The 24,752-nt window shown below is 39.4% G+C and overlaps 1 protein-coding gene across 2 annotated transcripts in view; it reads left to right on the forward strand.

Moving 5' to 3' along the window:
* Nucleotides 1–24,752, forward strand: part of LOC104990059 (transmembrane protein 45A-like) — a 115,902-nt gene that overhangs the window by 80,055 nt on the left and 11,095 nt on the right. For both annotated transcript variants that reach the window (XM_010841956.1, XM_010841955.1), the window contains exons 2-5: nt 8,850–9,041; nt 10,313–10,525; nt 12,351–12,535; nt 21,900–22,045. In XM_010841956.1, coding sequence (XP_010840258.1) covers nt 8,852–9,041; nt 10,313–10,525; nt 12,351–12,535; nt 21,900–22,045 — 734 coding nt within the window. In that variant the 5' untranslated portion in view covers nt 8,850–8,851. The remainder of the gene's footprint in view (nt 1–8,849; nt 9,042–10,312; nt 10,526–12,350; nt 12,536–21,899; nt 22,046–24,752) is intronic.

Here is a 24,752-nt window from a genome sequence, read left to right on the forward strand (position 1 = left end):
GATATGCAGATGACATCACCCTTATGGCAGAAAGTGAAGAACTTTAGAGCCTCTTGATGAAAGTGAAAGAAGAGAGTGAAAAAGTTGGCTTAAAGCTCAACATTCAGAAAATGAAGATCATGGTATCTGGCCCCATCACTTTATGCCAAACAATAGGGAAAGACTGGAAATGGTGGCTGACTTTGTTTTCCTGGGCTCCAAAATCACTGCAGATGGTGATTGCAGCCATGAAATTAAAAGACGCTTACTCCTTGGAAGGAAAGTTATGACCAACCTAGACAGCATATTAAAAAGCAGAGACATTACTTTGTCAACAAAGGTCCATCTAGTCAAGGCTATTTTTTTTCCAGTAGTCATCTATGGATGTGAGTTGGACTGTGAAGAAGGCTGAACGCCGAAGAATTGATGCTTTCCAACTGTGGTGTTGGAGAAGCCTCTTGAGAGTCCTTTGGACTGCAAGAGGATCCAACAAGTCCATCCTAAAGGAAATCAGTCCTGGGTGTTAATTGGAAGGAATGATACTGAAGCGGAAACTCCAATACTTTGGCCACCTGATGTGAAGAGCTGACTCATTTGAAAGACCCTGATGCTGGGAAAGATTGAGGGTGGGAGGAGAAGGGGATGACAGAGGATGAGATGGTTGGATGACATCACTGACTCAATGGACATGAGTTTGGGTAAACTTTGGGAGTAGGTGATGGACAGAGAGGCCTGGCATGCTGCGGTTCATGGGGTTACAAAGAATCAGACACGATTGAGTGACTGAACTGAACTGAATGAAGCCTGGAAATACAGATGACTGCTTTAGATTCTTACCACATCACTAATACTCATCTCAGTGTCTAGACCTTTGTCAAATGATGTTGCACACTACTCAGCCTGGTTTTCTTTTTTGTTGGCATCCTTGTGCATTCTGACTTTGACTATCCTAGTGGATAAATAAATATTGTGGCTACATTAGAAGCTTCACCTCCTTCACTGGTGCTGATAATTCAGTTATTGATAATCCTAGAGGGACGATTCCTCTCCCTTCTATGTTTAACCTGTGCAAATGTACTTGATGAAGACTTTCTGATGGGACTATTCAAAAACCTTTTCTAGTCTTTGCCCTGATCTAGGGGGACAGAATGGGATTTGGAATCAGATATATAAAGAACTTGAAATCCTGGCTCTGGTCTTTAATAACTCTGTGCCATAGTGTTAGTAAATCTCTTGGAGTATCAGTTTCCTCGTACCTGTGGTGGAAAGAAGGGGACGACAGAGGTTGAGATGGTTGGATGGCATCACTGACTCAATGGACATGAGTTTGAGTAAACTCTCGGAGTTGGTGAGGGACAGGGAGGCCTGGCGTGCTGCAGTCCATGGGTCGCAAAGAGTTGGACACGACTGAGCAACTAACTGAACTGAACTGTGGTGGAAAGAATATTTCCTTCGGTTTTCTCAAAGAGAGAATAAGCAGATACATGAAAAGTTATTCGCACTTTATAGTACCTGCTAGCTTCCTACCCCAGAGAAGGCAATGGCACCCCAGTCCAGTGTTCTTGCCTGGAGAATCCCAGGGATGGGGGAGCCTGGTGGGCTGCCATCTATGGGGTCACACAGAGTCGGACACTACTGAAGTGACTTAGCAGCAGCAGCAGCAGCTTCCTACCCATATCAGGTGCAACACTACTAACAGAAACAATCTAGGCTTCTATATTTGAAGAGTTGGCTACAGGCACATAATGTAACATGGCATTTATTCTTACTTTCTATTTGTCAGTTTTGTTTTTCAAGATGTCTTTGGATTTCCTTATCCTGTCACATAGTTTCAAGTTGAGTGTTCTGTTTGTGATTCTGGATGTTTGAAGAAGAATGATCCATGTGACATGGATGGTTTTAGCTATCTGAACATTGAGAAGGATATGGGAATTAGAACCAGGGGTATAGAAAAGATAAAAGTAAAATGATGTCTTAATAATGCATGGTAAAATAGAGTAAAATAAATAGAATGGCAGCACTCTGGAATGGTTATTGTCACCTGACAGAGCCAGATTAGCGTCTGGTCTCAAGAGCAGGTGTTGAGCCACACACCATTGCCTAATATGAAGTGTGATGTAAGCAAACACATCAGGACTTAGGTACTTATGGAAGACAAATACCTCTGGGGTGTGGTGATGGGGAAGCCACATTTAAATCTGAGTGTCTTTGTGCCACCTTGCTTGTCCCCCACATACTCTAAGCCTTTGTTCCTCAAAACTCAAGAGTACCTAAAGATCAAGTGGTGAGTACTTCTTAAAAATGCAGACTTCTGGGCTTCCTCCTGCTGATTGATTTAGTAGATGTGAAGTGAGCCCAGTCTGCCTTTAATTAGGCACCCTGACTCTTTCTGATCCTGTTTGCCACCCAGGCCAGTGTTTCAGGGAGGTGGGGTCCCAGGCAGGAGCTCGTCATTCATTGGCTATTTGTTGAGTGCTAACTAGGTGTGAAGCATTCTAGGGGACATGGCACTTGTTCACCAAGAGTTTACACTGAAGGAGGAAATAAGACTTGAATGCAGATAGGTAGCAGTTGCTGGCTCTCCAGGTTAGAGTCAGACTGTTGCTTCTTTCTTGTCCACATTTTACTTTGTGCAAGCCTCATATTGGCTTAGAATAATTTAATCTAACTTATTTATTCACCTGTCTCTCAGTTTGTGTATTCTGTGAGGGCAAGTGACCTTCACTGTTGACCTACTTAAATGTTTTCCCATCGTCTTTTCTTATTTTGAACTGTGGTGTTGGAGAAGACTTTTGAGAGTCCCTTGGACTGCAAGGAGATCAAACCAGTCCATCCTAAAGGAAATAAGTCCTGCATACTCATTTAAAGGACTGATGTTGAAGCTGAAACTCCAATACTTTGGCCACCTGATGCGAACTGACTCATTTAAAAAGACCCTGATGCTGGGAAAGATTGAAGGCAGGAGGAGAAGGGGATGACGGAGGATGAGATGGTTGGATGTCATCACCGACATGAGTTTGGGTAAACTTTGGGAGTTGGTGATGGACAGGGAGGCCTGGTGTGCTGCAGTCCATGGGTCACAAAGAGTTGGACACAACTGAGTGACTGAACTGAACTGAACTGAACTTTCTTATTCCTATAACTTTGATTTGGCTGTGACTCCCAACTTAAGCACCTGTGCCAGTCTCTTGCTTGATGCCCTGTAAGAAGATGGTTTGTCTTTATCAGACTTAAAATCAGGCTTTATTACATTACTGCTGCCATGGTCTTTCCTTTTGTTGCTTGTCCATCTTGATAGCCTGGAAGACAGAGGCCAAAGATCAGACATGTTCTCCTGGCTCTGGTTTTCACAGCAGGTGGGACAGGACTGTGGTCATGTGGGTGGGGTGTCAAGGTGAGTCTCATTGGGAAATATTCTGTGGCACAATGTTTGAACTGGAGGTAGGGTGTTTAAGGATGTGGTCCTTAGACACACAACGCAGGCATTGTGACATATTCGGAAGATTTATCTGCTCAAGTTCAAGGTGGCACATTGATTTAATGTGAGCACATTGGTTTAGTCTCCAAGGAGGAAAACGGGACAATTTTAGATTTAGGCCAGTCAGTATCTGCTTTTCCTTCTTGAGACTGGGACCATTGTAAATTCTATTCTGGGAGAAGAGAATTGCATGGGAGTTGACACTGAGGAAAGTGTGAAGGTAAGGATAATTTAACTAAGAATGTCTTTTAATTTTTTTTAATTTTATTTTATTTTTAAACTTTACATAATTGTATTAGTTTTGCCAAATATCAAAATGAATCCATCACAGGTATACATGTGCTCCCCATCCTGAACCCTCCTCCCTCCTCCCTCCCCATACCATCCCTCTGGGTCGTCCCAGTGCACTAGCCCCAAGCATCCAGTATCGTGCATTGAACCTGGACTTGCATCTCGTTTCATACATGATATTTTACATGTTTCAATGCCATTCTCCCAAATCTTCCCACCCTCTCCCTCTCCCACAGAGTCCATAAGACTGTTCCATACATCAACAGTTGAAATTTGGGAGAGAAAGAACTGATATGGAATGATGGAGAATCAAAAAAAAAAAAAAAATCAAAGCTACATATGCTTGTATACACATTGCTTTGAAAATGAAGGCAAATGATAAAGTGAGCTCAAGAAATAGCTCAAATTGGTTTATTGTGTTGGATTTATAAATGTCTTGATATGAGTCACTAAATAAGATTTAGTACTTTATTTTGGTCATGGCTCAAGATGAATTTCTACTTGAAGTTTGGTGGTGGCTGAAGATGAATTTTTAGTTTAAATTTTTCTCCATGGTTTTCATTTATATCTGGTTCAGAATCCAATGAGTAAATTTCAGAACCTGTTTCTCGCAACTATTTTCAGTTCTCTCCTCTTTCCGTACACAGGCCTGGTCATTGTTTAAGTGGCTTTGGTTAATGGGAATGAACACCTAACACCTGATTTTGCACTTGAGATTTGCTCAGTATTACCCCCAAATGCTAGAGTTTTAAAATATTTCCCTTTTGGGTGGTGAGTGAGTGTTCGTGTATGGCAGGTGTTGGTCAGTAAAATACAGCTAATAGGGGTTTCAGGCATTGTTTCTTGTCTTAGCTTAGGGGGTGATGTTTGGTGTCATTAGGAGCAGAGGGTTTTTTCTGGATGGGGAAGTGTATAAATTTTTAGGATGACTGGAAGCTAGAAACCAGTGATTGAATCGTGAAGCTCACCACTTTAGGGCCGCCTGAACCTTTATAAGTGGTGCAATCAAGCAGGGAGGATGCTGATGAAGGACCTTCTGGTTTGCTAGCCTGGTGATTTCCCCGGGGGCTTCTACTGGCTGTCTGGCGGGAGTGCTCTGCTTTGTGGAGGAGGGCCCCATGTTCTCCTTCCAAAGGCAACATGTCAGCTTTTGGATTGAGATCTAATTAAACTCTGGATTACTAGGTTTTTACCAGCAATTGCACTTGCAGGCAATAGGAAACTAGGGAACAAAAGACAGATGTACAGGTGGTGGTGTTCTAGAAGTTGACTTGAGTGATGTTTGAGGTTCTAAGTGAGTTTTCTCTCTCCACAATGGAAGTGAAATTAAGTGAGTGCCATTTTTGTTTTTAGGAGCAACTGGGTCTGTTGAGTCCCTTAGCCAGGCAAATATAGCAAGACTGCTTTGACTTCATTTTGTTTGGGTATTTTAAACAGAAAGATTGGAACCATTAGAATGTTTCAGATTAAAAGGCTAACGATACAGAAGTTCTATAACTGACATAGGAAAAGGAGCCATTTCTTATCCCACTCTGATCATCTCAAAATCTTTCAACTACTCCCATTGCCTCCCAATCACATCCCAGGGACTGTTCTGAGATATACTGGTTTGTTCAGCCTTTGGGGGTACAAGAATCTGTTAGCTGGTCATGGAGGTAGACTTGGCTTAGAGTTTTACAATTCAGATATTTTCATGCCATTTCTAAAATACGCAATATATTTTATGTGTGTATTCAAAGTATTTATTAGGAAAACCTGAATATTTAAAAGCAACCACAATTTTGGTAACTCTTGTTTGGAACTTCCTTCTTTTTTATCCCCCATATACCAAGAACCTAAAAAAAGAGAAAAAATGGATGACCCAGGCTCATAACCACTGAGAGGCCTCAATTACCTGCTTTACAGGCTCTCACAATATAGTGATGAGCATACAGGCTAATGGAGAAGGCACATTTCCAGTAACTAATCACACAAAGAATTCATTAAAATAAGAACTGAGTACTCTGAGAAGGTGTAAGAGTGATTCTTTTCTGTCTGTCCATGAGGGAGGATTTTCCAAGTAGATAAAATTCAAGAGGCTAGGGGAAGTCAACCAAGTTTGGGGCAGGAGAGGATTGACAAAGGAAGTAGAGGCAGTAAGTATCAATAACCAATTAGTTTTCAGGGACACAGGTGGACTCTAGGATGACTTTCATATTTTTGGGCTTGAGCAAGTGGATGAGTGGTGATAACTGGAGAAAATATTATTTTCTGGTAGTGGGTGGTATAAATAAGATGATTAGTTCAGTGGAGGTGTTGAATAAATATGTGATCCTGTGTTATAAGAAGGGCTTATTTACTCTTGTTAACTTAGAGCTTCATAGGTCCAGTGGGGAATGGAAGAGTAGATTGGTTCCTGCTTTCAATCTACTTGCAGCTTATACTTTAATTGCAGTCAAGGAGTTAAATAACCACAGAAAATTCTAGTAACCCTCTAAGACAGCAGCAGGAGCAATGTTACAGGCCAGACATGAATGATTGCTCGGTGAATGGTACAGGTGCTTCTTGCTTTGCTGCAGTTGGTATCCAAGTAGAATTTCTCATCTGGTTTTACTTTTGTTTTTCTTTCATAGTTTGAGATGGGTTGAGAATAGCAGGAGCTTGTTTAATAATACTGTGGTTTTTTTCCTTTGAAATATCTCATTTTATCAGTTAGAAAGTTTGTCTTACTTAAGAAAAGAGGGGGGCTTCCCAGGTGGTAAAGAATTTGCCTCCAGTGCAGGAGATGCAAGAGATGAGAGTTCAATCCTTTGGTCAGAAAGATCCCGGGCAAGGAAATGACAACCCACTCCAGTATTTTTGCCTGGAGGATTCCATGGACAGAGGAGCCTGGCAGGCTACTGTAGAGCAGGTTGCAAAAAGTTGAATACCACTGAGCACATGAGCCCCATGATCACAACAGAAGAGGAATCTGAGGCCCTGAAGGGGTAAATAACTTTCCCAAAGACATGGAGTGGGTAAATGGTAAAGTTGGGATTCAGATCTAGTTTTCTAGGTCTTCAGATCTTCCTCAGTTTTTAAAAAAATCCTATTTATTTATTTTAACTAAATATATCCCCTATCTCCTAATTTTAGAGATGTATATTATTTCTAATTTGGTACTTCTGTTTCCAGTTAGATGTTTCGGATTAATTCCTAGAAGTGCAATCCCTGTACCAAGGAACGTAAAAATCTTTAAGATTCCTTTAGAATATATCAGATTCTTTTCCAGAAAAGTTAAAAAAAATTTACAGTGTAGGTGTACTTTTCAATCCCATGTAGACGTATTTTTTAGTCTCTTGTGGCACTCTACTCCAGTACTCTTGCCTGGAAAATCCCATGGATGGAGAAGCATGGTGGGCTGCAGTCCATGGGGTCACTAAGAGTCGGGCACGACTGAGAGACTTCACTTTCACTTTTCACTTTCATGCATTGGAGAAGGAAGTAGCAACCCACTCCAGTGTATGGATGATTCAGGGGCTGCTGGAATGTCCATCTGGGATCTCAGCTGGAGATTTAAGAGACTTTTAGTGTTTTAGTCAGCTTCATAGTTCATCTTTGAAACTTCACGGTTCTGTCAGGAGGATGTGGAAGTAACTCAAAGGAATCTGTCCCAAACCAAGGGGTCCAGCACTCAGCCCTACTGGGCTGGGGAGAATCCTGAAATCCCCCTCTCATGAGTTCTTCTGCACTGATCTACTGTCCAATCCACAGGGATGATTCTGAGTTCTCTCTTTGTTATTCTGTAGAAGGTACATTAGCTTTGAACAAAGGACTACTCACGTAAACTCAAAAAATTCAAGACTGAATTTCTGTAAGACTGAATTCAAGACATATTTGGTCAAAACCAAAAAAAAAGAGTATTTCTGTTTTTTGTTGCTTGATCATGTAGCAATTCAATTCAAGCCTGGTTTTCTATAGCACTGACCAAAAAAGGAGGATATTTCTGTTTTTTATTGCTTGATCATATAGCAGTTATGTTTACAGAATTTAAATTTGATCTGGCTTGGTATCCCTCTCAATCTGCTGGAATAGGCTGTTAAATGTCAACTTTTAATGACTTAACTCAATAAAGAGTTGTTTCCTGCAAAAATCTAATGCAATCTGGTTGACTATCTTCTGTGTTGTAGTTATACCATGCCTAGGTTGCCAAAGCGGGGGAAAAACAAGTTAAAGGAGTCACATAAGCTCTTAACTGACTTAACATGAAAGTGACAAATGCCACAATCTGCTGGACAGAACTAGAAACATGGTTCTGATTAAAATGGAGAGGAGGCTGGGAAAAGTGTGTGGAAGAATACACAGATATTTGATGAGCACTAGTGGTCTCTTCCACACACTTGATGTTTGATACTCTGAAATTACCTACTTAAAATTTTTTGTAGGCAATTTCATATCACTTTGAGTTTTAAACATAAAGATAGAACTTTCCTATTACTATCTTTCAAATATGATTAAAGTGTTTTGGCTGAGTACACACTATCACTTTTAAGAGATCTTTTGAGCTCCTTGTTAAAAACAGTGGCAAGTCCCTTCTCCCAGGTTCTCAGGCCAAAACATCCATCCCAGACTTCTCTCTTTTTCTCTTTCACTCTACACCCAGATCAGATCAGTCGCTCAGTCGTGTCCAATTCTTTGCGACCCCATGAATCGCAGCACGCCAGGCCTCCCTATCCATCACCAACTCCCGGAGTTCACTGAGACTCACGTCCATCAAAGTTTTTTTTTAATAATTGTGAGATTTGGATAAGTAATTTCACTTCTCTACACCTGTATCCCAATTGAAAATATGATTTAACCCCTGATTCGTTGGTATATTGTGAAAATTAGGTTAGAGATCACATGTAAACCAGTAGACACAGTGCCTAGAATAAGGTTAATTGTTCAACCAATGTCTGTCTTTCTACTTGATGGTATTGTTGATCCTGTAATTGGTCTATGTCTGTCGACAGTTATACTGGATCCTCTGACCCAGCAGTATATATCTACCATCATCAGAAGATAGTACATGGGAATAAGTGATGTTTTGGCCAAGTTTTGGAAATGAAACACCTTCATCTTCTCTGTGTTCTTATTTTGGTAGTTATGGGGAACTTCAAAGGCCATGCTCTCCCTGGATCCTTCTTCTTTATCTTGGGGATTTGGTGGACTATAAAGTACATTCTGAAATATGCCTTCAAAAAGCAGAAACGGACTTCTTACCTTGATTCCAAAGCATTATTCCATCGAGCTGAAATGTTGGAAGGAATTGTAATAGTTGGAATGACTTTAACGGGTGAGTGACCCTTTTCTGTGTTCTGTTTGCTTTTGGGGGTATTTTCACATGCAAAGAGATAATTCAATATCAAAACAAAAAATTGCTAAAATAAATATTTCATTAAAAATACCTGAATACCTATTCTAATTGTAATTTCTACCTAGTATAATTTATTAGAACTTATACTTCATGTTATACAAAGGGCTATTCCTTATGAGTTAGTCATAGCAATTAACTTGCCTGTCCAGTCAAGGTGAATTTTCTTTTTAGATTTAGTTGGAGCCTTTAAGATAATTTTATGTCAGTTATTCTGAGGCCTGAAAGAGTTAACTCTATCCAAAACCATTTTTCAAAATGTCACAAAGGTAATCAAGTGATTATGGGAAAGTGTCAATAATAAATTATTGCTGATAGGCTATCCACAGGGTTCAGGTTGAAGAAAACCTTATCTTCTGTGTTCATCCTTTTTGTGTGGTTACTAAATTAGAGACAGAGGTTGGGCCAGATGATTGTAAGGCCTTTCCATTGGTTCTATGATTCTGTAAAAACATTGTGTTTTTAGAGTTCCACTTCAGCCTCTCCTTTATTGAAGGCAGAACTTCCTAATTTTCCTTCAGATTTCTTCATACTTTGTTCATGATGAGAGGTCTTTGCGATGGTCATCCAACTGTGGATCAACTATTTTTCAAAGAGAGGAATTTCCTTGCCAAATTCTATAGATAAATAAATGAAGCAGCATCTTCAAGAAAGTTTTTCAGAATTTGTGTAACTGGCTAGACTGTATGCTATATCTGTGTGTGCTTTCTCAGTTATCCGTAACTGGGGAGAAGCTGAACTCTAGCATTTTAATCCTGAACCAAGCACAACTCACTACCCAAAGATGTACTATGTAAGAAGAATTAATCAGATGCTATAGGATTAATCTCACAAATCTAAATCTAAAATTACTCAGGATTTATCTAGTCATTAGATTAAAGTAGGAACGAAGGCCATCAGGGGAACTAATCAGGGAACTCTGTGGAACTAAGACCATTAGCTTTGAAGATCTGAAATAGCTGTTTGATGAAACTCACTATCTTTGACTAAGAATGATTATCCAAACCAATCTTTGAAGCTTCAAAACCAGCCTAAAGAACCAGTGCTCAGCTGTTAGGTAACAGCCCAGATAGAAGAATCAGTGCCATAAAAAGATAATATATTGGGATAAGAGGTAGCCTGGTTCTTCTTCATCTTCCTTTTTCAGTAAAATTGTGGAAAGATGGCTTAAAGTGTGATATATCCCTCTGCAGGCATCCTTGGAGAACAGTTTTATCCTGGAGGACCACACCTGACCTTATATGACTACAAAGAGGGTCAATGGGTCCAACTCCTGAGCTGGCAGCATTTTACCATGTACTTCTTCTTTGGGCTGCTGGGTGTAACCAATATCTTATCTTCTACCATCGTTTCACTTCCTGCCTCCTTTAGCAAGTTAATGTTATCAAATGCCTTATTTGTGGAGGGTAAGTATGAGTATTTTCATATACCTTTCATTATTCTTGGACATTTGTCTAGCCCTTTACAATAATATTTCTTTTGTGTCCTGGTATAGCCTTGGCCCACAAGGTCATCTGTTTGGTTTGGGCCGTGGTGAGCTATTGAGATGTCCTAGACAGGATGCCAAAGATTTTCCTTCCCTACTGACTCATTTGGGCTTTCCTGGTGGCTCAGTTCGTAAAGAATCTGCCTGCAATGCAAGAGACCTGGGTTTGATCCCTGGGTCAGGAAGATCCCCTGGAGAAGGAAATGGCTACCACTCCTGTATCCTTGCCTGGAGAATTCAATGGACAGAGGAGGCTGGTGGGCTACAATCCATGGGGTGACAAAGAGTTGGACATGACTGAATACTAACACACACACACACTGACTCATTTAGTACAACACATGAAAAAATTCAATGTGTTTTATTCGTAGTTCACATTTTCTTAAAGAAACACCTACTCCAGTATTCTTGCCTGGAGAATTCCATGGACAGAGGAGCCTACTGGGCTCCAGCCATGGGGCTTGCAGAACTTGTCTGTTACGATTAAGCAATGAATCAACAATAATGACAGCCATTGTTTATCTCTGATTTATCCAAGAGATGATCATTACTTCCATTTTTGACATATAAAATTGAGCTGAGAATAGTGAAGCATAAATATCCTCAAACGAGGAGACCACCACTCACAGTAGAGTAGCTTCCAAATCTAATATTGATATAGTGAAACTCCACCATTACATGATAAACAGGGTCCAAAAAATCCGGTCGCATAAAAATGAAGTCCTAACATTCTTTGTTCCACTAGCCTCCCTGTTACTCTGTACAGAAACACTGAAAACAAGTATTTAATGATTTGTTTTCATTTATTTTATATATAAGGGATAGATTGTTTGTAGAACTAGAAAAATCTCCCCATTATCAAGAGATAGTCTTTCCTAATGTCCACTTTGCCTCCCACATCCAAAGGTAAGAGCTTTGGTTGGGCACCAGCCATGATGCCATGATTCTCTTTATCTGAGGGTGTTATCATATTTTCAGTGAACATCTTTTCCCTCTCATCTAAATGAAAAGGATGAAGCTGAAGCCAGCATCTCTGTCCATGGGATTAAAAAATATAGTTAGTTACTACTTCTTGGGAGCTTCCAGAGAATCTTATAACACCCATCAAATTCCACTCTTATGACTTGTGTGTATATTTACTGCCTTCAGTGGACTGAATTTCTTAAGGTGAAGGTTTGTCTCATTCATCTGTCTGTTCACCTCAACACCTGTTTCACTGTTCCCTTCATGCTTATTATTCTTATTTTTGCATAAAACATGGCTTTGAAATATAGTTATAGAAAATGTCATGATATAGTGGAGAAGAGAATAAAAGCTGGGGAAGGGGAAAGGAAATTTCAAAGATTCCATCCTAAAGAGGTAGTGATGACTCCAAAAATGCTGTGTGCTCAGTCATGTCTGACTCTATTGCCACCCCATTAACTGTAGCCCACCAGGCTCCTTTGTCCATGAGATTTTCCAGGCAAGAATACTGAAGTAGGCTGCCATTTCCCACTCCAGGTGATCTTCCAGACCCAAGGATGGAATCCACATTTCCTGCACCTCCTGCATTGGCAGGTAGATTCTTTACCACTGTGCCACCTGGGAAGTCCCCCCAAATGCTAGAGGTTTCCAATATTGTAGGAAGCAGTGAGCATCTGATATTTTGGACAAATAAATGTGTGTGTTTATGAAAGTTGTGTATTGAGGGAAACAGTAGATAGTTTTCACTGAAAAAGGCAAACAATTTTTTCTGCCTCTGACAGCTTTTGTTTTCTACAATCACATTCATGGCCGGGAAATGTTGGACATCTTTGTGCACAAGCTTCTGGTCTTGGTCGTATTTTCGACAGGCGTGATTGCCTTCATGGAGCTCTTTGCACAGACCAGTATAACTGTGGAACTTCTGCGGACAAGCCTTTTCCTGCTTCAGGGAAGCTGGTTCTGGCAGGTGAGTTGGGGCCTCCAGTCAATGTGCCTGGTGTCTGCACTGATGGCCTTCTCTCTTTGATTGTAGGTGTTGTGCTCTGAAACCCAGAGACTCCCTTCTGATATTCTGCTGGCAGTGAGAATGTGAGCCTTTGAGAGGTGATGCTTAATTGAGGGGCTCAGTGACCCTGGTGGGAATAGTGACAGAGCAGCAAGAAAGGAGGTGGGAGGTGTCCACCTTCTTCACACACCTGAATATCCATTTTGTAGGAACTCTGAGCTGGTGCTTAGCTGGAAGCAGTTCCTGATGTTAAAGTCACTTAAAGCCTAATGAGTAATAAGCTTGAGAAACATGGAAGGCAGGAAAGGGAGGGAATTATGTGTTGAGGAATAAGTATGTGCTGGCTGCTGGACGCGACTTTTACATACACATTATTTCATTCTCATTGTGTCCTTGTGTTTCATTTTGTCCTCACGACAATTTGGAAGTTAGATATTATCATTCCCAATTGACTGATAAAGAAGGCTCAGAGAGAGCAAGTTACTTTCCCAGGATCCCTCAGTAATGGAGCTAGGTTCTAAATGTGGGTCTGTTTGACTCCAAATCCCAGACATTTTCCATTTTACTGTTGACTCCCTAATCTTGGAGTGTTGTTGAAAACATAGTGAACATCTACTATCAAAAATACCTATGAAATTAAAAAGATATTAAAAAAGAGAAAACTAAATGAAAGTAAGAGGGTAAAAAATATGTAGTTGCAATTAACCAACCCAAAGTAGGGCAAGCCACCGGCAGGCCAGACAGAATGGGAATGCATAGTTGGAGAAGATGTGGACTGCAGGCCTATGGACTCCAGGTCTGGGGTAGATATGATGGCTGGTTGTTTGGCTCCAGGGAAACTAAAAGTAAATTAAAAATTCCTCTCAATGTGGGGTAAAGGCAGGCTCTTGGAACTCTTTTTAATTGTATGTTTATGTATTCTCTGTTTCTAATTGCTTCTCATTCAGTTGATCTTTCACTTTCTGATAGAGATCTGTTAAAATTTTATATTAGTTATGGATTTGTCAATTTCTCCTTATTTTCAGTTTTTTCTTTAATGTCATAAGGTTGTCTTCTCTTTCTCTCTAGTTTTTTGAGTTGAATATTCACTTATATTTAATTTTCTTATTTTCACATATAATACATCTAAGACTGCATGTGTCCGCAGTTGCTTCAGTCCTGTCTGATTCTTTGCGACCCTATGGACTATAACCTGCCAGGCTCTTCAGTCCATGGGATTCTCCAGGCAAGAGTACTGGGTTGCCATGCCCTCCTCCAAGGGATCTTCCCAACCCAGGGACTGAGCCCAGGTCTTGCACAACAGGTGGATTCTTTATTGCTGAGCTGCCTGGGAAGCCCCATACCTTTCTATAGAATTCCTTTTCTATATATTACTTTAGCTACCTCCTGTGAGATTTCACTCTTGGGAAATTTTGAATGTTGCATTTTCTGTGTGCTTTCCTCTTTAATTTATGAGTTATTTAGGAGCATACTTTTCAGTTTCCCCAAAATATTCTTTCTTTTTTATTGTTTATTTGCAATTCTATTGCTTTGTATGTGTTCCCTTTAAAATGTGTTGAGACTGCCTTTGGAATGTAGCCCAATGTCACTGGCAGTAAATGTTCCATGTATTTGAAAAAATAGTATATTCCATCTTTGTTGGGTTGAAGATTCTCCATATATTTACTAAATCAAGTTTTTAAAGAGCTAAATATGCAAATAAAGAAGTTAGAAAGTAAGGAGAAAGGGGGAAACCCAGAGTTGAAAAAAGGAATAATAAAGATAAGCTCAGAATGAATGAAACTATTTAGTGCTTCTTTAATCATTAATGTTTGATTAAATATCTGAGGGAGGAAGCTGTGAGCTTTCATAACTGACCATGCTGCTGCTGCTGCTGCTGCTAAGTCACTTCAGTCGTGTCTGACTCTGTGTGACCCCATAGACAGCAGCCCACCAGGCTCCCCCGTCCCTGGGATTCTCCAGGCCATAGGTTGGCTTAATATCGTTCTTTCTGGCAGAGGAATAATATTTTCATATTTCCCCAAGAGCTTTTCTAAGGAAGAGATTTGAGGTTAGAATCTTTGGGCATAAATCCAAGATCATTTAAAAACTTTCCATCTGTCATTATGCCTAGATTAGTTTGGGACTTAAAGGAAAATGAACATTTGATACCAATGCAAACACACACACTGGCGGGAAAGGCAGGTTTAACAACAATACGTCTCCTCCCCTGCCCTCTCCCTGTTAGTTTCCTCTGAAACAAAAATGTTTCAGGGGCTTAGGTGAATTTATTTTGTTTCCATGTTTTGTTGCTATGAATGTTTATGCCCCAAACTCTATCTCAGGTAATACTATTACACTGTGATTTGCTTTTCAGCATATTTTTTCTCTTACTACTTCTCCATATGTGATTAATAAACAATATATAGACAGATTAGAGAAAAGGTACACCTGGGTTCTTGGAACCATAAATATGGAGAGGTGAACAGAATGAGGAAAATACCCACAGTGGCCATTATTTAAAATAGCTCATATATAAATGATTAAGTAATAGACAAACCTGAAGGGAGTTCCCCTCCCCACCTATCAAAATGGTTTCTTGAACCACATTACAGCCAAATATATTTTTCTCAAAAGCCTAATCAAAGGCAATTTAGAAAAAAGTTAAAAAAAATCTCTCAGGCACATTTATTTATTCCATGAATCATGTTTTCTGAGTCTGTTTGTGAATGAGTATTTCTAAAGCTCACTTTTGCACTTTGTCATTCCCAGTGTGAGGACCACAGTGCAGAGAGAATCAAGGAAAGAGGACAACACACCTGGGAGGGATTTTATTTTGGAAACTCAAAAAACAGTTGTGACTGTGGCATGAAGGGAGAAGTCTGTGAGTCCAGGTCAGGCGGACCCAGATCTGAATTCTGGATCTACTATATTAATCACATGACCATAGACTAACTGTTCTGTGTGCTTAAGATTCCTCAACTAAAAAATAGTAATGATATCTTATGAGACTGTTGCTTGAATGAAATGTTCCAACCTGAAAATGCCTCTGCCTTGAGGAGATACTATTAATTCCATAGGAAGAGGGTTGAGAAATCTTCTAGGAGAAGGTGAACTTTAGTTGGGGTTTGAAAGATAAGTGAGAGTCACCAGTGTGTCCAGGTTTGAGCTTTAGGACAGGTGATACTCTTCTGCTTATTTCAGCCTTAGCCCCTGTATTAGTGTACAAGGGCTGCAATAACAAATTCCAACAAGCAGGAAGACTTCACTGTTCTGGGAGATAGAACTAAAAATCAAGTTGTCAGCAGGTTGGTTCTTTCTTGGGGGCCCCAAGGGAGAATTTGTCAGTTGCCAGCAATCCTTGACTTTCCTTGGCCTGTTGGTAGCATAATTCCAATCTCTGCCTCCAGAGTCACACCTGTGTATTTCTGTGTACCTGTGTCTTTACATGGACCTCTTATAAGGGCACTCATCACTGGAAAGTGAAAGTCACTCAGTTGTGTCCAACTCTTTGTGACCCCATGGACTATACAGTTCATGAAATTCTCTAGGCCAGAATCCTGGAGTGGGCAGCCTTCTTCCCAACCCAGGGATCGAACCTAGGTCTCCCACATTGTAGGTGAATTCTTTACCAGCTGAGCCACAAGGGAAGCCCAAGAATACTGGAGTGGCTAGCCTATCCCTTCTCCAGCAGATCTTCCTGACCCAGGAATCAAACCAGGGTCTCCTGCATTGCAGGCAGATTCTTTACCAACTGAGCTATCACGGAAGCCCCACTCACCACTGGATTTATGGTCAATTCTGATCCAATATGACCTCATCTGGATGTTATCTACAAAGACCTTATTTCCAAATGAGGTTACATTCACAGGTATCAGGGGTTAGGACTTCAACACGCCCTTTTAGAAGGAATGATTTAACCCACAACAACTGTTATGTTTTCCCTCTGGGAGCTGGAGTTGATCACTCTCCAGGCTGGGATAGGTGAGTAATGTGAATGGCATTGAAGGAACACAAGTGAGACTGATGGGTGGGAACTGGAGAGCTAGTCCTTAAACTAACTAGGTCATTAAACTCAACCTCTCAAAAGGCCTTTGGTTGACACAGATTTCTCTGTCAACCTCCATGTATTGATGTGAGAGGAAAACATGAGAAGCAGTTCTGACACCCTGGTTGAAATGGCTGAGCCCCTTAAACTGAGAATTGACTACATGGTTTGAGTTTCCTTATTGTCATTTCCAAACAGTGAGCACAGAGGAGCTAGAAAGTCTCTTTTTCTTCCAGGGCCTTCAGGGACCTGGGCTCTGATCACTTTGGTTTCCACCGTGAGCTTTCCTTGAAGTATTATAAAGGGGTATTACAAAACACAGATATGTCCAAACAGCAGGCAAAGCAGCTGGGTGGCATTCTCCTCCTGGAGTTTATGGGTACTGTAAGCTCAGATTTCTAATTTGATGATTGATCTCTCTTTTGTTAATTACTCAACCCTTTAGAATGGAGCCCTGCCCTTATGCAGAGTCCTGAGCTCTTGCAATGATGCAAGTGCCTTTGTGACTGTTTGGAGACCCAGAGGCAGGTTTGCACCTTACTTAGATTTCTTATCTATAAAATAGACATAACAAAAGGAGTCTGTCAGCTTTGATATTTTAGAAAAATTTATGAATGTGACATTGGTTAATAAATAAAGTACATAGCACCAGTGTAAAAATGAAGGCCTCTGGACTGCTCCACTTGGTCAGGCAGCTACCAACCTGAATGATGAATCAATGGAGAATACATGTTGCTGTTCATGCTTTGAAATACAGGTCTGGTGTGGCCAGATATTTCTATTTTTAGAAGTAAGCTGAGACTATGGACTTCTGCGTGAAGTTCCCTAATTTTTCAAGCATTGTGAATTAATTCAACTTATTTTTTAAAATGTGCAGGGCAGGCAAAGCACATCTGTGATATAGATGTGGCTCAGGATCTGCCAGTCTATAATCTGTGTTTTAAGGGAGAGACAGTACCATGTCTTCATGGGACCAACTATGTCTCAGTACCGATTGTTCAAACTGTATCAAACTGCTGAGATGACTCACTCAGACCCTGGTGTCCAAGCCTCTGTCCTTCCAAGCCACTGTGTCCAAGCCACATTGCCCCATGGAGAAAGGCTAAATGATGAAAGAGCATGTTGGGTAGAAGAAGGAGCACACAGAGTTCTGGAGGCAGGCCCTCCGGGCTTGGAACCCTGTTAGTCAATCAGCTGTTTTGTAATATTGGGGACATGACCAAAGTCTCTGAGTTGCAGTTCTACCCTCTGTGATATGGGGATGATGACACCCTCTTCTTGGGGTGGTTGTGAGGATGAGAATTAGGGTGAAGTTTATGTGCCTGAGTGAGGTTACAGTGCCTGACACATGGTGGTACATCTTCCAGGAAGTACCAGTGGCAGTTCTCCTTCCAACTAAAGGGAATCCTTTATTTTTTAAATATTTATCTATTTGGCTATGCTGAGTCTTAGTTGCAGCACACAGGATCTTTGATCTTTGTTGGGCATTCAGGATCCTGAGTTTCAGCATGCAAACTCTTAGTTGTGACACATGAGATCTAGTTCTGTGACCAGGGATAGAACCCAGACCCCCCGCATTGGGAGCACAGAATCTTAGCTGCTGGATCACCAGGGAATTCCCTAAAGGGAAACCTTTCAAATGGGAAATAGGAACATGTGATTAAGGCATAACTCTTACTTTTCCCTGATTTATTCATATTACTGGAAATTTCCAACAGAAATGGTTTCACTCAATATTATAAACTAAAATGCTTTTTTTTCCCCCAGTAAGATTACATTTATTAGATTTATGATCAGAAGCAAATTACTAAACCACCCAATTTTCCAGTCTTGTTAATGAGGATAACATTACATTAACTTGGGATAATAATATATTATTGAAGGGCCATAGTAGAGAAATCTCCTAAGCACAGTAACTGACACATAGTTAGCTAATATATGGTAGACTTTTGTACAATTATCCATGTAATTATCTTGATTTTGTATTTCATTTAGATCTCAAACCTGACATCTGTTCCTCTGTCTATCTACGTATCATTTATTTATCTTACTTTTCTTATTGGAGTAAAATTCACATAACAGAATTAAATTCCTCCCTCCCTCTCTTCCTTCCTTGCTTTTTCAGTTTTATTAAAGAATAATTGACATACAACACTGTATGAGTTTATGATGTACAGCACAATGATGTCATTTACTTAATGAAATGATTACCAAAATAAGTTTAGTGACTATCCATTATCTCATGTAGAAACAAAATTAAAGACATTGAAAAAAATTGTTTCCTGTGATAAGAAATCTCAGGATTTACTCTCTTAACTTCCATAACATACAGCACTGTTAATTATATTGATCACATTGTACATTATATCACTTATTTATCTTATAACTGGAAGTTTGTACCCATTGGCTGCCTTCATCCAATTCCCTTTCCCCCACCTCCCACCTCTGGTAACCACAAATCTGATCTCTTTTTCTATAAGTTTGTTTCTGAAGTGTAACTGACCTAGAGCACTGTGTTAGTTCCTCATGCCCAACATAGTGATTTGATATTTCTATACATTTCAACATGATCCCTCAGATCTAATATCCATGTAGTATCTGGATCTATTATCTGCCACTATACAAAGATATTACATAATTATTGACTATATTTCCAACAGTATACATTTCATACTTGGAACTCATTTGTTCTGTGATTGGAAATTTGTACCTCTTAATCTCCCTCACCAGTTCTCTCATCCCCGGAACCTTCTCCCCTCTAGCAACATTTTATGCTTTTGAAAGTGTATAATTCGGCAACATTTAGTACAGTCACAGTGTTGTGCAACTCTCACCTCTGTTTAGTTCTAAAATATTTTCATCACCCTGAAAGGAAACCCCAGATCCATTAACCAGTCATTCCCTTTTCTTTTCCTTCCAGTCCCTGGTTACCACTAATTTGCTTTGTTTCTCTATGGTTTACCTATCCTGGTTATTTCATACAAACAGAACTATACAATATATTACCTTTTGTGCCTATCTTCTTTCTCTAACATAATGTTTTCAAGGTTCATCCATGTTGCATTATAAGTTAATGTCATTTTTATGGCTGAATAATATTCTGTGGTATGGAAATACCACATTTTGCTTGTTCATTATCAGTTGATGGACAATTGGAATGTTTTCAACTGTGGCCCTTGTGAATGATGCTGCTTTGAACATTTGTGTAGATGTTTGGATACCTGTTTTCAGTTATTTTGGGTAAATACAGTATCTAAAATGATATTCTACTTTAACTTTTTGAGAAACTGTCAAATTGTTTTCCACATGGCTGTATCATTTTTATGGGCTTCCCAGGTGGTACGGTGGAAAAGAATCTGCCTGTCAATGCAGGAGATGCAAGAGACATGGGTTTGGTCCCTGGGTTGGAAAGATCTTCTAGAGTAAGAAATGGCAACCCGTTCCAGTATTCTTGCCTGGAAAATCCCATGGAGAGAGGAGCCTGGAGGGCTACAGTCCATGGGGTCACAAAGAGTCAGACAAGACTGGGCACGCATATATGTATCATTTTACATTCTCAATAGCAACGTGTAAGGATTCCAATTTCTCCATATCCTTACCAACACTTGTTACTTACTATTATTAATACCATTCTAGGGGGTGTGAAGTGATATTTCATAGTGGTTTTGATTTGCATTTCTCTAATAACTAATGATGTTTATAATTTTTTTCTTGAGCTTATTGAGGATTTAAACACCTTTGGGGAAATGAGTCTTCAAGTCCTTTGCCCATTAAAATTTTGTTTGGCTTTTTTTTTTTTTTTTTGGCTTTTTGTTGAGATTTAGGAGTTCTTAATATATTCTAGATATCAATTCCTTATCAGATATATGATTTGCAAAATTTCCTCCTATGCTAAGGGTTGTCTTTTCATTTTTCTGATACTGTCCTTTGATGTGCATAAGTTTTAAATTTTGGTGTGTTTTGGTGTCATGTCTAAGAAATTAGTACCAAATCCCAGGACATGAAGCTTTTTCCTTGTGTTTTCTTCTAAGAGTTATGATTTTAGTTCTCATATTTAGGTTTTTGATTCATTTTGAGTTTATTTTTATATATGGTGTAATGATGGTTTATTTGCTAAGTTGTGTCTGACTCTTACGACCCCTGGCTATACTCCATTTATTTAGATCTTCTTTAATCTCTTTCAACAATGTTTTGTAGTTTGCAAGGTACAAATCTTGAGCCTCCTTGCTTAAATTTATTCCCAAGTATTTTATTCTTTTCAGTGCTATTATTAGTGGAATTGTTTTCCTAACAATTTTTCTGGATTGTTCATTGCATCTTTTGTGTGTTGATTTTGTATCCTGCAAGTGTGCTAAATTTATTTATTAGCTCTAATAGGTTTTTTTTGTGGATTCTTTATAATTATATGTATATAAGATCATGTCATTTGTGAATATAGATAGTTTTACTTCTTCCTTTATAATGTGGATGTGCTTTATCAATTTTTCTTGACTAATTGCACTGGCTAGAATTTCTAGTACAGTGTTAAGTAGAATTGGTAAAATAAGAAACCCTTGTCTTGTTCCTGATCTTAGGAGATAAGCTTTCAGTATGAATATAATGTTACCCATGGGCTTTGTTTATTTTATTTTTTTATTATTTTTTTAAATTTAAATTTATTTATTTTAATTAGAGGCTAATTACTTTACAATATTGTATTGGTTTTGCCACACATCAACATGAATCCGCCATGGGTGTACACATGTTACCAATCCTGAACCCCACTCCCACCTCCCTCCCCATACCATCCCTCTGGGTCATATCTTTGACAAAGGAGGCAAGAATATACAATGGAGAGAAGACAATCTCTTCGACAAGTGGTACTGGGAAAAGTGGTCAACCACTTGTAAAAGAATGAAACTAGAACACTTTCTAACACCATACACAAAAATAAACTCAAAATGGATTAAAGGCTTTGTTTATTTTAAAACCTGTTTTTCAAAACTCTGACTTTGAAATAATTTAGTGAAGCTGAGCAACTTGGAATCCTAGTATATTCTCTGAAAGTCCACCAATATCCAGAGATGATTACTATTCATATCTTGAAAATTGATCTATAAATATCCTTAACATTTTTCCAAAAGAATTAACTAGTAGATATTGTCCATTTTAGTAAAACAGGTAGAGTTTCTTTATCTGTAGCATCTCAGATAATGGGAGTTATGTTACCATTAATCTTGAAATGAAACATTTTGAACTGCACCATCTTTAGGAATATGGCTGGTACTTCTTAATGTGTGCTCTTGTTTTAAATTACAGATTGGGTTTATCCTTTATCCTCCCAGTGGAGGTCCTGCATGGGATTTAATGGATCATGACAACGTTATGTTTCTCTCCATATGCTTTTGTTGGCATTATGCAACAGCCATTAGCATCGTTGGAGCAATTTATGTCTTTGTCACCTGGTAAGTTAGTGCTTTTTGTTCGTGGAAGTTCTATTTTTTGGGATATGATCATTAATATTCAACAGTACTGAAAAAAAAAAAAGATTCAACAGTACTGAAATTTAAGTTCAAAGAGGTATTTCACTCCTTAGCATTCCACAAAACAGAGTAATATAGCAGAAAATTGTCTATAAGCACAGACATTTCCAATAAAAAGAATAAATTTGGTTTAAAGTTGGAATAGCTAAAAAGTGTCTCTGCTGTGCTCCTAACCTATGCATCACCCTTCAACACACTCTTCTGTGCCTCCATGTCTTTGCATATGCTGTTTTCTTTTCCACATGGTCCCCCCCGTACTTGCAGTGAGCCCCCTCCATTTCCCCATGCATACCTCAGTTATGGAATTTCCCAAGCTTGTGGTCATTCTTGACAAACATGTATGTCTCCCATTAAGTTTGAGTATCTGATTAATTTGACATTTACTGCAATACTTCTAACAGTAAGATTCAGTTAAATGATCCATGTTTTTACAAGGACTTTGATACAATGTTTCATGATGGATGAGGAGCAATATACAGATTGCTAAGAACCCATATTCTAGCTTTGCTGCTTGTCAGCTATATAACTTAGGGTAGATTATTTAATCACCTTAAATATCAGTTTTGTTGTTTAAAAAATGGAGACCTAAATGAAAATCATGTATTTAAACTGCCTACAACATAGTAAGAACTCAATGAAGATTCTTCTTTTTCTTGTCTTTTTTTTTTTTTTTTTCTGGTTCCTATGGTAGATTTCTTTTTAAATTGAAGTTCAGTTGACATGGGGCTTCTCTGGTAGCTCAGCTGGGAAAGAATCCTCCTTCAATGCAGGAGACCCTGGTTCAATTCCTAGGTCAGGAAGATCCCTGGAGAAGGCATAGACTACCCCCTCCAGTATTTCTTGGGGATTCCCTGGTGGCTTAGGTGGTAAAGAATCTGCCTGCAATGTGGGAGACCTGGGTTCGACCCCTGGATTGGGAGGATCCCCTGGAGGAGGGCATGGCAACCCACTCCAGTATTCTTCCCTGGAGAATCCCCATAGACAGAGAAGCCTGATGGGCTACAGTCCATGGGGTTCCAAAGAGTTGAACACGACTGAGCAACTAAATACAGCACAATTGACCCACAACATTATACAAGTTTCAGGTGTTCAACATAATGATTCAACTTTTATATACATTGCAAAATGACCACCACAATAAGTCTAGTTATACCATTCACTTTCATGCATTGGAGAAGGAAATGGCAACCCACTCCAGTGTTCTTGCCTGGAGAATCCCAGGGACGGGGGAGCCTGGTGGGCTGCCGTCTATGGGGTCACACAGAGTCAGACATGACTGAAGCAACTTAGCAGCAGCAGCAGCATACCATTTGTCACCATACAAATTTACAAACACTTTTTTTCTTGTGATGAGAACTTTTAAGATTTACTTTCTTAGCAACTTTCAAATCTACAATACAATATTATTGATTATAGTCACCATGCTATATATAACATTCCCATGATTTATTTCTTTTATTTTCATGTTTTAACTTTTCATTTCATATCGGAGTACAGTTGGTTAACAAGGCTGTGTTATTCTCAGGTGTACAACAAGGTAATTCCATTCTACATATACATGTATCTATTCTTTTTCAAATTCTTTTCCCCATTAGGTTGTTATAGGAAATTGAGCAGAGTTCCCTGTGCTATATAGTAGGACTTTGTTGGTTATCCATTTTAAACATAATAGTGTGTACATGTCAACCCCAAACTCTCTAAATATCCCCCATTCCTCCCCCCATAACTGTAAGTTCCTTCTCTAAGTCTGTTGTGAGTCTATGTCTGTTTTGTAAATTAGTTCATTTATGTCCTTTCTTTTTAGATTCCATGTATAAGCAATATTATATGATATTGCTTTCTCTGACTTACTTCACTCAGTATGACAATCTCTAGGTTCATTCATGATGCTGCACAAGGCATTATTTCATTCTTTTGCATGGTTGAGTAATATTCCTTTATATATACTTACCACAAATTTTTTAATCCATTCTTCTGTCTATGGACATTTAGGTTGCTTCCTAAATGTCTTGGTTGTTGTAAATAGTGCCGCAATGAACATTGAGGTATATGTATCCCTTTGGACCGTGTTTTTCTCTGGGTATATGCCCAGGAGTGGGATTGTAGAATCATATGGTAGCTCTATTTTTAGCTTCTTAAGGAACCTTCATACTGTTCTCCATAGTGGCTGCACCAATTCATATTCCCACTGACAGTCTGGGAGGGTTCCCTTCTCTCAACACCCTCTCCGGCATTTATTGTTTGGGGATTTTTTTGATGATGGCCATTCTGACTGGTGTGAGGTGACATGATCATTTCAAGAAGGAGAAAAATCTTTTGACAGAATTCAACACCTATTTATGATTAAAAAACTCTTCAGAAAGTGTACATAGAGAGTACATTCCTCAACATCATTTGGGTACATCAGTTCAGTTCAGTTCAGTCGCTCAGTTGTGTCCAACTCTTTGTGACCCCATGAATCACAGCACGCCAGGCCTCCCTGTCCATCACCAACTCCTGGAGTTCACTCAAACTCATGTCCGTTGAGTCAGTGATGCCATCCAGCCATCTCATCCTCTGTCATCCCCTTCTCCTCCTGCCCCCAATCCCTCCCAGCATCAGGGTCTTTTCCAATGAATCAAGTCTTCGC

Source organism: Bison bison, unplaced genomic scaffold (genome assembly GCF_000754665.1).
Source record: "Bison bison bison isolate TAMUID 2011002044 unplaced genomic scaffold, Bison_UMD1.0 scf7180017864168, whole genome shotgun sequence".
NCBI classification, from domain to species: Eukaryota; Metazoa; Chordata; class Mammalia; order Artiodactyla; family Bovidae; genus Bison; species Bison bison.